The 16,411-nt window shown below is 37.3% G+C and overlaps 1 protein-coding gene across 2 annotated transcripts in view; it reads right to left on the reverse strand.

The window, feature by feature from the left end:
- Positions 1-5,952: 5,952 nt before the first annotated feature.
- The window catches only part of RGS17 (regulator of G protein signaling 17), a gene marked incomplete at both ends in the record, with an annotated part of 29,616 nt that continues 19,157 nt past the window's right edge, over positions 5,953-16,411 (reverse strand). Inside the window, 3 exons of one of the 2 annotated variants that reach the window (XM_082757317.1) lie at positions 5,953-6,141; positions 8,675-8,909; positions 12,652-12,729. In XM_082757317.1, coding sequence (XP_082613443.1) covers positions 5,953-6,141; positions 8,675-8,909; positions 12,652-12,729 — 502 coding nt within the window. Of the gene's footprint in view, positions 6,142-8,674; positions 8,910-12,651; positions 12,742-16,411 lie in introns of both variants that reach the window. The other variant, XM_082757316.1, reaches the window with a different exon arrangement.

Below are 16,411 nucleotides of genomic sequence, written 5' to 3' on the forward strand. Positions count from 1 at the left end.
TCGCCGAATGTCCCGCACTGTATCGCGACTTTATAAAGGGCTCCTGGGAAGAGAGCCCAAGGGGGTGCTGAGGGGGTTCGGCAAACGGGGCGGGGAGGGGGGGGTCTGGTTGGTGGGGGCCGCCTGGTGGTGAGGGGCAGCCTGGTGAGGGGCTGGGGCTGGGGCTGGGGCTGGGGCTGGGCTGCCTGTCCGCGGGGACCTTGGTTTGGGTAATGCCATCAATGAGAGCCTTAGCTAAACTCAGAGCGTGGTTTGAAGAATATACTTTATTATAAAAATGTGCAACTATCCATAAAAGTTTATTAGGCCGTTTATATTACAGTAACTGAAGGGATCAAAGTCAGGTCTTTGCCATTCTCTTGTTCCTGCTCACGTCTTAACAGAAGGAGGCAATCGGACTTTACAGCTAAGTTACACTGATGGAATAACAGCAACTTCAACATGTTAAATCAGCAAATTGTTATCTTCATGAGATAATACCAATGGTGCAATATCAAAAGTAAGGGCAGTGCTTGCGCGCCCAAGTGATTCCAGTAGTCAGGAATAAAAGCCTGAAGTCTTGTTCCACTGCAGGCATCCCAAAGCAATATAGACAACATGAACACTTGTGATTTGGAATATCAAACATTAAAATAAATGGTAGGATTAAAATATTTTCCTGTGATGCAAATGCACTGCTTTTGAGTAAGGTTCTGACAAATTATGCTGTAACAGTATTTTATAAGTAAAATTACACTTGAAGACCTCTGTGGAGGATGTGCAGTGTTGGTAGCTAGCCTGGCATAAATAAATAGCCTGGACTGCTGCTCATGAACTTTTCTTACTGACAGCTTCCCTTACGCTCACTGCCACCAGCCTGTGACATTCCCTGTACGCCTTCTTTTCAGAGGGATGAAAATAAAAATGATTGAATTTTTACCCTTTCATACGCCAAACACGTTGGTGTTCCGAGAACAATGAAAGAAATCATGAGAGTTTTAACTTCTTTCACTGCCTGTGAAAGAAGTACACAGAGCTTGGGAAATTCAGAATAAAAAGTGATTTAATGTAAAGCTTCTGGGAATAATAATAATTAAAAAAAAAAGTTTTGTGAGTAAATGACTGATTGTCAGCCTTTGAATCACCTTTATTGTATTTCTGTGTTAAATTGGAAGGATGGATTTCCAGAGAGTGATAGTTTATGGATAAAGGCAGGGGCAAAATCTGGCTTTTGGCATGACGTTAAGGTAATTGTTTCCCAAAAGTGCAGACAATGTTCATGTCAGTTCTTTTTTCATCTGATGTTGGCACCATGATCGCATTGTCCTTTCATCCCGCAAAGGTCACATCTTCTGGCAGAAGTATTGAGGACCAAGGTGAATGGGGCTGAAGTTCTGTCACTGCAGTGTGTGCTCATGACAGAGGTGGACAGGGCTGAGAGTTTGTCACTGCAGCGACATCCTAGGCTGCTGTCAAGTGCTGCTTTTGGGTATCTCCAGAAATAGCAACTCAATGGGTTGAGAAAAATCCCATTTTGAAGTTGGTAGTTAGACTTGGTTCCAATCAGCTTGGGGCAGACACTGCAGCTGTGTATGTGCAGCCACAGCTCTTTGCTTTGTTGAATTTGATGAGGATTCAGGCTGCTGCAGACTGTGTTAAGGCTGTCAGGAGCAGGCTCACCGGCATTGTATACCTGTGAACTTTACTCCTGGTGGTGCAGGGAGCCGCTGAAGTTAAGAGGCTTTCTTGTATGAGCTTTGGTTTTGAGTCAGCACCGTGCAATACATATGCTAAATGGGTTTTGCAACACTCACTGGATATGGAAACTACCTGTTCCTTAGTGGGCTCATAGTGTGGTCAGTCCAGCAAGCTGCTCTCACAGAATGAGCTTCCTACCTCTTTTAGATGCTATTTCCGTGCTCAAATGCTCCTTATGTTCGCATCTGATGCTAAGGGGAGTGAGTCTGGCATCAAGTGACTGTTCAAACCTGCTTAGTTATAGGGTGGGTCTGCCGTATATTGTTGGTTTAGACCACAAACTAGCAGACATGTTGCACGCTTGTAATTTAAGAGAGGGTATTATTAGCTTAAGTGTGATTTCAGCTCTCGGTGATCCTGTGATGGCTCAAGTGGATTCTGCAGGTGCATGGGCACGCTGTGTACCGCCAGGGGAACTGGATACCATACCACCACACTTCCAGGGGATGCTGCCTGGGCTGAGCTGGCTGACGGGCACTGCAGTCACCTCTGTCAATGACTTCTCTTTTCTCCATCATACCTTCACTCTCCTCCATACCATATTTGCCTTCAAGCTTGAACTTATCTGTGTTTTTGTTTTATCCTGGGTGTCCCAAATTATTTTTAGCTCAGTTACTTGAAATTTCACTGCAAACGGCTAAGTTGAACACGTGCGTAATACAACATAGACTGAGTTTCTTCGAAACCTAAGGGTCTCAGGAGTGTAACCAAGTGCTTATTTGTGGCTATTTGGTATTAGGCTCTGTTTGACAGAAAAGATTAAACACCAGGAAAAAATGAGAAAAAACATATCTCGCTTTCTGTAGTGCGCTTGCTATATACATTCTCATGAAAAACTGAAATACAAGGTAAATACATACATATTTTATTCCAGGCTATAGAATAAGTGTATTTAGGCAGTCTTTCAAAGTGTATTGTACACTGCATGCACAGTAAATCAGTTTAATAACTTGACTGTTTTACATTTTGTGTTCAAAGAACTGTATGACAGGCAATGAGATCATGTTATGGCACGATTTGTTGTCCATTTGGACTATATCCATTTTTTGCAGAAAATTTTGGGAAATCCAAACTAGTAGATGAAATGTCTATTAATCATTTTAATATGAGCATTTGCTCCAAGAAAGAAACTTCATACAAGTTATGGTCAATTTACAAATCCCTCCAACTAGAGGATTTAAGATAAGAAATTTTGAGCATGATTTCATTGCAGTATTACACTGAAGATTGGTGTAATATTTATCAAAATAATGAAACAGTTTCCAAATACAGGTTTTGGAATCCTTTGCTATAAATCAATATAATATTTTAGGGCCCACATGGTTAACTTTAAAAATGTCCTTGAAAGGATGACTTGTCTGTGCTGACAAGAACTTCTACCTATGTGAAGTATCTTATAAAGATAGGTTATGACTAGCAGGTCACCATCAAATAGTAACATTAAGAATATTCAAGTCTACATTTGTAAAGACTTTTGCATGCAGTTTTGTCTCTTACACATTGTTTAGATGTGTGAACTAAATGTTTTGTGCCTCAAACACCAACAAACTTGAAATTACACTGTATAAATATATACATATATGATGCTGTATATGTTTAGTACCACAGTAAATACAACTGTAATCAAATGATACTAGACATATGTAGACCATAGTTAAATTCCAGTTAAGAAAAGAAGCCAGAAAAAATCTTTTTTTTTTTCTAACAGTATTTCACAGTAGAAGGAGGCAGTCCTTTCTCACTGACTTCCCCCCTCCCTCAGGATTTGTAAACATCGTAGCTATTATTCTATCAGTATAATAATTGAATATTTTATTCATAATGGTAAGTAGCTAACCAACATGAATAAAGTTGTCATAACACAATAACACTTTCAGACAAAACAGTTATTTATTAAAAGAAACATTTATAAATATTTTGTCTTGCATTTTAAACTACATTTTCATAAATAACAATATTTAAAAGTGCTGAATATGGTAGGATAGTCAGCAACGCCACTGTAAACAGATTTGTTTTCCACTTTGCAGATTTTTTTTTAGATCCCATTTTGTCAAACACTACAACAGTTAAAATATTTGCATAGGGAATAGAGAATAGCCCTTTTAATCATCTCCTGAATTCTATATAAATTACAAAACCAAATGAGTTTAAGAAACAGTTCGTTAAATTGTTCATATATATCCAAAAAAAGCACATAGGTTTCAAGTAAAAAGAATGATTAAAAAATTCCCCGGATTTGCTATTTGAGGCATGTTCAATAAATTAAAAAAAAAAAAAAAAAAAAAGAGAGAGAGAGAGAGAAAGAGGTAGTAAAATAAAGGGAAAAAAAGGGAAAAAAAAAAAAGCCCCAGGAAATATACTAAGACCTGCATCCTACCAGCTACTGTATAGAGACAGAGCAGCCTCGGTAGCAGCGGCTTCATCAAGAGCTGGCACCAAGGGCTGCCTGCACGAAGCAGCTTGCTGGTTGGAGCCAAGTTTGTTGGGGCCAGATTCCACTCAGTTACACAACTGTAAAACCTTTCAGTCCCATCAAAAGCAATAGGGTTATGCTGTGTTTAGTCCTAGGAAAGTGAGAAGAACTTTGCCTCTTAAGTCTTAGTACAAGACCAGAGTTGTCAGTGTTAAATATATATATACAAACACACATGCATATATATATATTTAACAAGCATTCAAAGCAATCTCATGGTATATTATTAGCAGTTTGTGAGGGATGCTAATGCTCATTTGTCATGTATAAGGTAGGTATGAAGATGTTGGGATTTTTAAGTTCCAAGTCACTGTCTCTTTAAACATCAAAATGCATCCTAAAATTGGACATTTTTTGATAAAAAGGCCAAGCAAACATCTATTAAAAACACCATAGCAGCAAAGTGATTGAGTACTGTGCTGCCTTAGCTCTGATTTAGGGCTTACTACAGGATTCTTTACCCAGGAAAGACACCCACTGAGTTTCGGTAGGCATTTTGCCTGGCTAAGGACTGCAGATTTAGGAGCCCTTGAAGTTTGGTTTAATATCACTCTCCAAACCCCTTGTTTTCAAGGAGTACTCAAACTCAATGAGGCTAGAAGTTAAGATAAATCTTCTTTAACCCGCCACCTTGTAAAACATTACTTTGTTTAAAAACATTTTTTTGACTGGATTTAGCTCTCAAAAAGAATCTTACAGGACAGATGCAATTCATCAAAATGTTCTAAAATGCTCTAAAATGCTACATGTAGGCAGTCTTTTATTAAATTTCTTTATTCAAAAAACTAAATTATCAAGATTTTGTTTGTTTTTCTTTTTCTTTTTTTTTTTTTTTTTCTTCTTTTCTGAAGTACATAACATTATACAACAGTGTTAGAACTGGATAGCCAGTCTTTAATAAATCAATTACAGTATCTGACATCTGAAATGTACATTGAAAATCTTTGTTCTTTTAACAATTAAACAATATCAGCGCATAGATTGTGTCACCCAGATACGGATCCCTTTAAGTGGTTTGTGCTTTTTTTTTTCTCTCTTTCTTTTTACATTGCAAACTCTGTAATGAAAATGCCACAGTTTTGGCAGTGAACAACCAGAGGAATCCTCCGCTTGAATTAATTTTAAATAAACAGTGATAAATAGCTCTTTTTTTTTTTTTTTTTTGTCTGTACAGAAATATTGGCTTCAAAAAGTCAGTGTATTGTACTCAGTAGAGCATATTGAGTAATGCTACACCTTAAAAATTGGCTTTTTTTCAGTTAGTGATGTTAAAAAATGCAAGCCTCTTTCTGGTTTGCTGCAGTTGTTTCTATGTACCATTAGACTGTATTGCACAAAAAAGTTCTTAAATACAGATATAATTTATGTTATTGGATTAAATATTGCAACAACTAAGTGGTAAGTGAAGCAGTTTTACCTTGCACATGCAGTGTGAGGATACACAAGGAGACTGTTCATAAAACTACAAATACATCATTGCAATCTTGACTGCAGTTGGGTGAAAGGAGTGTGAAACAAATGTATTTTGGCAAATCCATTGTTCCCCTCCCATGCCATCTCAAGCAAGGAGGACCTTGGTAAAAATGTAGACATAGACCATAATATGTATTTGTTTCTTCACAGTAGCCTGAGTAGAGCTAAACTGTAGTTCTCCAGGAACCCAGCTCCAGATGTTATTAAACTACTTTTCTTCCATCCCGCCCACCCAAAAAAAATCAAGTAATTTTATTTGAAAATTAAAACTAAGTTTCAGAAGTAGAGCCTGTAATACTTTCAACAAGAGACTTATAAATTTGAGAGTTCAAAAACCTTGGAAAAGAGTCTCTGTGCATTAGGGTGTATATCTGGAGTTGAGCATCTTCATACATATGAGGACTGGGATCCAGCAAGTTTCTGTTGATCACTTCTCTCACCCGGGAATCAAGACTAACCTGAAGAAGATGAGAATAGACTGATATTAAACAATAATGCTGGAAAGGATGTATACATCTCATCATTGCATAGGGCTCCACAGAACACCCAGAGGTTATCAGTTTCATAGTTTATTCAAGTTATGCTGTTTGTCTTTCACAGCCATCATTCTAAAATGACCACACACAACTACAAAGTCAGACAACTAACTCAATTTTGGTTCTGACCTGTTCTTTTCATCCATATTAAGAGCTGTAAAATTAAATTCCTCTCTTTAACAGAATACAGTGCTGCTAAATAAAGCTCTGTTATTATATCTTAATATGTTATTATATCTTAAAATGTTTTATCTTTTTACATATTTAGAAATATTTCTCACAAAGGCTTTTTTTTTTTTTTTTTTTTTTTCTTTTATAATTTGTGGTTGGATCTTTAGAAATTTCCCATTCAACATTTCCTATTCTGATTCATTTTTCTCTTAAAGACCTGTTAATATCTGGCAATTTATACTTTTGGGGTATCATGTGACCATATTGAAGTTGTTAGGGAGCTTCAGCTTTAGCTTCTGAAGGTGACACATTGTCTTCCAGGCAATTTCTCACCCAGGTATTTTTTAGATTGACTTTGGTGCCTAGCTGACATACGGATGAACGGGCAGGCACGCTGGGCTATGTGGCCAAGCTTAACAAGCTGGAGGGGTTACTCTGATTAAATGCTTTGAGACACAACAGCATGTGGGGGTATAGCTTATGTAGTTCTGAGCAGCAGTGTTGCAGCCTTGTCTTAGGAGTTTATTAGAATAATTTTAAATCCTAGACCAGTGCCTATCTGTAGCATGGAAATGACATGCTAAGATTGAAGCAATTGCTCCCCCCATGACACACACACATGCGCACACACAGGCACTTATTTTAGCAAGACCAGTTTATGCAGCTAGCTAATTGACTCCTCATTACCAAATAAAAGGGCTGGGACAAAAAAGCTCAAATTTGGCAGAATGGCAGTGTCATTTTGCTATTGAATATTGTAAAAGTTAATTGCAGTTATAGAGTGAAACAAAAATTAATTAGGAATCTGTTAATTCACATTGTAGTTTTTCTGTGACTCACTAGAGCCAGATGGCAAGAGTAGTTGCAATTATTAAAGTTATCTCCTTGGTAAACAGATGTACACAAGGTATTTGTTTAGTATACTAGGACTTTCTGCCTCAATGACTTCATCACTGAGCAAGTTCCTATGTCAAAGTCCTCCTTTCAGTTCCTATGTCAAAAGGTTTCATCTGGAAGGGGATGCTGTGATGAACAAGAATTTTAAAGCTCCTATGCTGATCTAAAGCATTGCAAACTCTTCTTATTTGCCTCATGGAGCAAATAAGTAGCAATTGGGATGATGACATCCTCACACATCCAGAGGATGAAGTTTGTGAGCAGTTTTTTTAAACCTTAAGTCAAGCAAAACTACTTTAGTGCTTAAATTGTATCTGCTGGTTCATGGAGGCTTAGAAAGACAACTGAGTGTTTAGTACATATATGTGTACTAGAGACACATATATATGATCAGGAATGCACATTATTTGCTTGCTATACTGGTAGTTGTCTCATTCCAAAGGCAAAATACACATGGTATCACAAGAGAAGGGAATGGAGTTATAAATGGCTGGTCGCTCCCTTCATAGTAATGAATTTTCAATTTATTACTAAAAGGTAAAATGTAGCAAGCCAAGTCCACAAGTGAGCATAAATTAGCATAATGCCATTGAGGAGAAAGTCAGATGTAAGACAAGACAGAGTTGCTAAAGGTACACGACATGGCCTAAGAAACTCTTCTACAGTGCCTGTATATTTATTTATTATTCCAAACTGTGATTTGATAGGGGATGCTTTTACTCAACTTCAGGTGAAGATCATTTCAGTTTGAATATCGGAGGAAGTTATATATAATTTCCTAGATGTTATCATACCTTTCATTAGAGAAAATATGTGATCTCACTTCTTAGAGATCAACTTAGACTAGTTGATCCCACATAGGAATAACCAGAACAAGTTTTACTTTTTTTTTCCCGGCCAGATGTTGCAGCAGATAAATCTGTTCTGATTATGATTTAAATTCCTTTATGTTGTACAAGACACAAACTGTGAATTTATTTCATGACTGATTTGTTTTCTGTTAAATATTGAGTATTTTATTTGTCATATGATGCTGAAAATTTTGGTGCTGTTTCTCCATAAATCCATTTCTATGATGTATTTCTTGTTTTTGGCAGACACACTGCATTGTTAAAGTAGTATTCTCATTTCTCATCCTGCTTCTGGAATTTCCCTTTTATTCCTCTCATATGGAGAGCTTTGAGGAGTTGTGGCCAGTGATGGTAAATGGCTCAGCACCTGTCAGCACTTGTTCTATCCCTTGCTTTCATGATCTAAACTTCCATAATAAGTATTGCTCTCATCTGACAGATGAGGCAGACTTTCTGACCCTCCCTCTGGCAATCCAGGGTATAGCATATCTGCTCTGGAACATCAGGAAATGCAAATCTAACATTTACAGCTTTACCTCTTTTGGTGAAAGTATAGAAATGTAATCTTCATAAATAAGTCTTGCTTTTTCTTCAATAACTTTCTTGTTCTGTTCCTTCTTTAGATCTTCACATGCAAGCCAGAAAAGCAGGTTCTCTTCACTATACTCTGTTCGAAGAAACTCTCTAAAAAGGTTCCTCCCAGCTGGTGTTTTCATCATCTTGTCAAAATTCTGAGCCCAAGACAAAATTTCATCTGCAGTAGGGTTTTGGCTGCAAAAGCAAAGTATCATTACAAACATGCTTCTATTTTTGTAACAGTGTTTTCATACATTCATCCAAAATTCTCCTTTCAATTGCACTTTAGTCCAGAGTGAAAACTGGAAGCAACAAGGCTTCAGCAGTGACAAGAGAATTTTGTTCACTCTTCACTTGTGCATTCATAATGTCAATAGCCCACTAAACTATGTTTAATATTAAGAGATGTGCACTTGGCTTTCTGCAAGGTTTCTACTGGTATTGTTCACTATCAGACTCAAAGAAAATTCCAGCAACAGGACTGAATTTCTGCTTCTGCGTTTAAAGGAGATGTGAATTGAGGCAGCTGACAATAGGTTCTTTTTCATGATGGGCTTGGAAGACACCTGATGTCCCTGCCTGCTTCTGATAGGGTTTGGCCAATCACTGCCTGCCACACGATTTGGTTCAGCAAGGACAAGAAAAACAAAAGGCTCTTGGCAGCCAAGAGCATACTAATGAGCCCCAACAAAATAGTAATTCAGAGAGCTTTTAAATTAGCATATTTCTCTGTGCTTGTACCTAAGGGTTGCTAAGCTTCTCTCTGTTTGGTGCTATTGACCTGAATGATGATCTATTGGCATGGGATGTGATGAATGTTTCTGGCAAAATTGAAGAGAGAAGAAATGGGAAAAAATCCCCATTCCCATTTTCTGAAAGAAGCTATTTGCAGAGCGGATGCACGGGATAAGTGAACAGAAGACTAATTCGGGTTACTAATCCACAAATGTACAAATCAACAGCCTGAGAAGGTCATACTCCAAGTTACTTAAAAACAATTAAAATTACTTAGCTCTGAGCGCTCATCCTCCCCTTCCTGATAGGATACAATGCAAGAGTTTTACTGGATGTTGTTAACAGTGTCTGTGCAATCATGTTGCACAATAAGTGACATTTGTCCATACGATTTCAAGTCCATTTGTCAACTCCTAGTCTGCGTGCAAGGCAGACTGGATGACAGGAAGCTATTCATGGTAGTTAAGATCTAATAAATGAGAAAGTGTTCAACATTGAAACTATCCAGCAAAATAGTTGCAATCTGAAGCAAAAATTATAAACATACAGATTTAAAGTTAAAAAGTCCTCTCTCTGAGGAGAATGAAGCAAGCCTGCTGAAGTAGATGGAGCTGGCAAGCAACTTGTGTTTGGAAAGCATCTTTACTACAGTTGGAAGTAAAAACAATATGAAGAAAAGTACAGAATAAGACCATTTTGATAAGGTTTTGCTTATAAAGATATTTTTCCCCACTATATTGTATGTCATTTCGTTAAAAACTGCTTTCCTGTTCCTTCTCCAAAATGCTAGTTTCCTGAGGAGATTTGTGAAGAATACTCTTGTACTATATCACTATATCAGTTTAAGGAAAGATTTATGTGCAGAATCTCCAGTTTGATAAACTAAGGCTCATTTCTGTCTAAATAACTCATCCTGATATTGGGAAATAAAAGAACAACTCCCTTTCTGAAGCCTTGAATTTAGTAGACGTTGAAACCAACCAATACACTGCAGTAGGGCAGTGTCTGAATGTTCCCTGTTCCCAGGAAATAAAAGGTTGATACTTACATGGGATATTTGAACCTCTGGATGTTCACTCATCTCCTGCTCAGATGTAGCTCTAACATACAGCACATACTAAGGCCTGATGTATGCTGGGAGAAGCACCATTAAGTTAAAAAGGAAGCATCATGTGTGGGGGACACAATGGACAGAATGAGACAAGGGTCATCCTGCAGCCATTGTGACCTTTGGCTCTCATCTCCTGCATTTTTGCAACAGCAACTGTCTGGCAGTTTCTGCAGAATCCACTAATTTAGTGGGTGGTGTAGACTGAAAGAGGTATAAACATGACAGTTTACCCAATAAGCCTTTCAAATGAATGGATCTATCAGCAACTGAACTGTGGAAGCTAGGATGTGCCTAGGAAGAGGCAGGAAAGGTGAGCACCCTCCCCATCAGCCAAGTAACTATTTTGCTCCATCATGCATGAGTTGATGAACTTGCAAAGCTGGTGAATTTGTGAGTTAATGAATTCATGAATAAATGAAGTTGTGAATCAGAATCTTAATGAGTTAGACTAGTCTCTTAAAAGGCTACTGAGATCCTTTTTTTTTTTTTTTTTTTTTTTTAAACCTAACAAGCTCATGCAATGAAGTTTGATTCACAGAGTACCTTGTCCTGTAAATTTTACAAGTTCAGACAAACCAAGATACTAACCTTAGCTGATGGATGTTATCTGACATAAGTTTCACTAGAAGTGAATGCAAAAATATGTTTTGCCATGGGCTAAATTCAGGTGCTCTGAGTATGATCTGGAGTTACTGGTCCCCACTGGATTGCAGAAGGATCTTAAGTTATGTAGGATGCATTTTTATGTCATGGTTGAGCTGAATTAAAAATTTTGGAATTAATATTTAACTAAGTAATCTCTTTACCTGCTACCCCTGTGCATTTTCCTTGAGTTGAAGCACCTCAGATGAATACCAGCTTCAGTGTAGTTTGTGGTGGGGGAGAACTGGAGGCAAAAGAGGAGGGAGCAGAGAGATGGCATGGGTGGCAAACCTCTTTCTCCCAAAAGGCAAGGAGCTGTTAATTCATAGTTTTGAATTAACCACATCCTTGTTTTGTGAAGCCACGCCCTTACTTTCTGTTAATATTCCTCTGACAGACATTTCAGGCTTCCTGTCCTCTGCCTACCACAGACAATGATGTTGAGAACACAGGATCTCAGCCATGCAGGCTGAGCTCCCTGACTAAACTCTGTTCTTCCTTTGCACGGCAAAGCTACAAGGCTGAGTGTTAAACCCTATGAAACATATAATCCTAGATGGAAATGTCACAAAGTACCATAGATATGTTGTGATGGAGGGTTCCTGTAAGTTCTCTGTAAGTAACTTGAATTCTGGGGTGCTCAGCATAATATAACTGAAGGAAATAAATAGTTAAACCATACTCCTATAAACCTAAAAAAAAAAATCTGTCAAATCAATTCACTAGATGTTCTTTGTCAGTAAGAACAACAACAAAGAAGTCTATACTACTTATAACTTGTGGAAATTTTTTGATTTTGACCTCTCAAAAATGACTGCGAGTAGCAATGGATAGCCTGAGATGATTGGATTGGTTTTAAAATCGGTCATATTCTCTAGAGTTAAGTTTTAATTTACTTTTTATGGGATTAGAGAAGTCAAGACCACTGACAGTTCAGCATGTTTCCCAACAGAATAAATACAGGCCCAACCTTCAGACACAAACAGAAGCTCAGACTTTTAATGCACATTTGCCCAGCTTTCAGAGTATGTGTTTCCTTGGTTAATTCAGATGAAACCATAGTCCAAGCTGTTCTACAAAAAGTAGCCATGTTAAAAATCTGACTATAAAGTACACTTTTGCCCAAGTTAGTTTTATTTCTTGTCTGGGTAAGCAGAAAAAAATGATCCCACAAATAGCATACACTTCCTATAGAGTCCCATAGATCAATGGAACCATTCTTGCACCTCCCATTTCTTCCCATCATTCTTTACCGACAAATGTGAAACTGTAAGTAAGCCTGAATGTCTCTGTTGGCATTTCATGTCAGGCCTCATTTTGCTTCCTTTTTTCTAGAAATTTTAGGAGGAAAAGTCATTAAAAGAATATTTCAGAAGCCTACAAAACCAAAACAAATTAGTTACAGGCAAATTAAGAAACTTTTACTGGACAACAGTTTGACCAACTTACCATTCTTCTATGACTTGGATGCTCTCCATTTTGGTTGTATGTGTTGGCCTTCCTGCATTGTCTCCTCTATCTTCATTCCTAACAGTGAGGCTGCAATGTAGTACAACACTTTATTTTGTCTAGAGAAAGTTAATTTAAAACAATGACTACAGAAATGCAAACTTTCAAAAGATATAGATGTATGTAAAATGTCATTTTTCACTCTTGCCCCTAGAATTTACACTCAGATTTTGGAGAGAAATTTTTTATGACATTTTTTTTTCCCTGTAATAACTATGAATGTTAATTAACAGTTGGTATTAACATATGTGATTTTTATTTATTTATTTACAAGCTGAAAGACAGACAAAAACTTAAGGTCACTGTTGGAGTGATTTCTCTTGGGAAATTTTGGATAATATTAGTAGCAATAAGGATAAGGAGGATAAGAATATCTGAGTCATTGATCAGGGATTGGTGCCCCAGCAGCTTTGGATGGTTGTTCATTCTTTACGAACATCCCCCTTTTTTTCTCCAGGATATAGTGGCAGTAGATGGCTTGGAAACAGATCTCAGCTGTGGCTGCTGCTTATGATTTTCTCCTCTAACCCAAATTTCTTTTTCATTCCAAAAAGTTAAAGTTACTGACCTCTAAACAGAAAGGCCTCCATTAAAGTCATATTACTAGAAGCAATGAAAATAAAAACTTCCTTTAGGTAAAGATCTAGTTAATTTGTATTTATTATCATTATTATTTGATTTTTTATTTTTGATTTTTCTTTCAAGCTGGTAACTTGCATCACTATTCTGTAAATCTCTTTTTAATTGGATTTGGTTCAGTAGTAGTGGCTTCCCCTGTGTGTGCTCTCTATGAGTATTCTGGACCATGGTATTGCCAGCAAAAACAAAGTCCCTGATAACTTCTGAAATAAAGTGCATTTTGAAATAACATCAGTATTCATATTAGAAACCTGGTTCCAATAATTAAGCTTATGAAGTGAAACATAGAAAATGGAAATTTCCCTTCACTGTGTGTTTCCCGCATATTCAACTGAGGGAAAACAAGCAACCAAGCAAAAAATTCCCCCGTCCTAGTCCCAACAAAGCTCATATTTTGAATTTAGTATTCATTGTACAATGATGTTCTCAATCATTCCAAGTGGAGGTATGCAAATATATGTTTATAGCATAAGTGTCTCCCTCCCCCACTAATCGTAGTAACTTCCACTCAGTTCTAAGAAGAAATGCCAACTTTGAGACATTTTTAGCACAAATAACCTTTCTTCCTAGCCCTTCTGCATTGATGAGTTTCATCAACATGTTTTCAAGCATTTGGCAGAGTGAATAGGGCATCTCAACTACTCTTCTGAAAATTGGCAGTTTAAACTTGCATGTAAAGCAGAGCACATATTAAGACTTAAACATTACAAAGACATACACTTTCAAACAAAGCTGTTTGATGCTGATTGCTCCTTCACTTACCTGCCAAGACCTTAGTTCAGGCCCTTGGTCCTGCTTCCCCTGTTACAGCGTAGGAATGCAGCTCCAGTGCTGCTAAGGTGTTATGGTGTCATCAACTGCTGCAGGAGAAACAACACATCCTGAACTCTGGGGTTGGCAGGTAAAAAGCCTTTCCATCTCCTCTGACCTGTTGCTTGTCAGTCTATAGAGGGAACACCCATGAAAACCAATGGGAGTTCCATATATAGAAGGAGAAAAAAAGGGACCATCCACTTTCTGTCTTGTAATCTTTAAGTCCGCACATGTAACTGCTTAGGGTTTACTTTGCATCTGGTTGGAGCACAAAGTGACGGCGAAGGAGAAGCAGGAGAGGCACAAAGCTGCTCTCCCTCCTCCTCTTCAGTCCTCCACTAGAACAGCATTCATTTGTGCTCTCCTCTGGGTTCAGAGAACTGAACCATAGGGGCCATGGGGGCATGACACAGCAGAAGCAGCAAACAGTGTCAGCTGGGAATGCAGCATGGTGTTCACCTGAATCCTTCTAACAAAGGCTGCCCTTTTCTTTCATCTATCACATGAGCAGCAGCTAAACCATACTGAGATAATTTACTTATTGGACAGTAGACTTATTGCAAGGTTTGGATGCAGAGTCTTACTGGAAGTGGAAGGTGACTCATCTGAGAGCAGCTAATCTGCCCTGCTAATTTAATTTGATGTCTGGGGTCAGATATTGATGGCTGTGCTCATGCAAAATCTCTGCTAAACTTCAGAAAACCAATATGGGCTGATGAAAGGGGAATACAAGTAGTGAGTAGGGAATGAGAAAGAGAAATAGACAAATGGACAAGAAATCCATGTTGGCCTCAATGCCTTTTTTTTTTTTTTTTTTTTTTTTTTTTTTATCAGAGGAGTAATGGATAGGCCCTATGCATTTTGATTTTCTGCAAGACTACATGTTGGTAAAAGTTTGGGTTGTGGGCCAAGAATGCAACGTACAGTTTCTGATATTTATACCACTGTGTGATAGTGCAAAGGGCACACTTGGCCCTGATACCTTCATTTCAGCAGTCATAGCTGAAGTTCAGTGGCTGAAGTTAGTCATCATTGCAAAACAGGGAGGACTCTAAAAGAGGTGTTAGATGTGGTTGGAACAATTTCTCAAGTTTGGGTATTGTATTCAAAACTGTGCTAAATTTATAATATATCTTGGCACAGATTCTACATTATGTTTCTAGCGACAACAACTAGCCCTACATTTCAACTTTGATTTATATACATCTGTCAAGACTGGAGTTACATCGGATACATTATTTTTGCTATGTTTTTCCTGTGAAAGAAACCATCCTTTTTATACAGAAGTACATTCAATTCAGACATGTCTGTTTTCAGTCAAGGAACTGTTTTATGTTAAGTTAGAAAAAAAAAAATTAAATATTTACACATTTGTGACTGTAAAACTAATTTAAAAGCAGCCTTTAAATAACACTGATCACAATAACAGACTGCTACCTTTTACATCAAAATGACAACACTACATTGTTATTTGCTAAGTTGCTATCTTCATTTGAAAATACCCTATCTGCTCACATTTCTCTGTGGAATTCAAGCATATCCTTCATATACTACTCCATCATGGAAACTAGCTGATTATGGCAGAAGAATTATTTAGTGTAAAACTAAACTAAATAAAAGCTACAGGATAAAGATCAACAAATGGCCTTACATATTTAAGGCTCTCAGAAAAAGGAAATTGCTGAGAAGCCTTATTAAAAATAAAATAAAAAAAAAATAAAATAAAATAAAAGAGAGGTGTTCTAAGGAGATAGAAATTAACATCTATGGTACCAACCAACAGAGATCTTTAAAATGTAGGGACATAAATTATCTATAATAAAACTGCAACAAAACTACTAAAGGATTAAAAAGAGAGAGTTTGGGCTGCCTAATGTAAGAGTTAAGTGCAAAGCACAAGCAGTGTTTTGTTTTCTGTTCTTTTGGAAGATTTGTTCTACCCATATTTGTGCTGACTTTATTTATAAGTATAAATAAGTATAAGTAATTCAGTAAGCCCAAGTACTTGACTTTGATGTTGCTTTCAAATATATCTTGGGTTCTTGACACTTATAAAAATAATAGTTGCTTTAACTACTGCAACAATATTATTATGAGTAATTTATATTTGAAGTCAGTACAATTCTATTTTGCTACTTCACAAACTTTATAAGTAAAAATGTTAATGTCCAGGGATTGCTTAAAGATGTATACAAATTGAAAATATTACCATATATAATGTTAAACTGGTCCAGGTTCCTAGCTGATG

Source organism: Aythya marila (genome assembly GCF_965140915.1).
Source record: "Aythya marila genome assembly, chromosome: 3".
Classification (NCBI taxonomy): Eukaryota; Metazoa; Chordata; class Aves; order Anseriformes; family Anatidae; genus Aythya; species Aythya marila.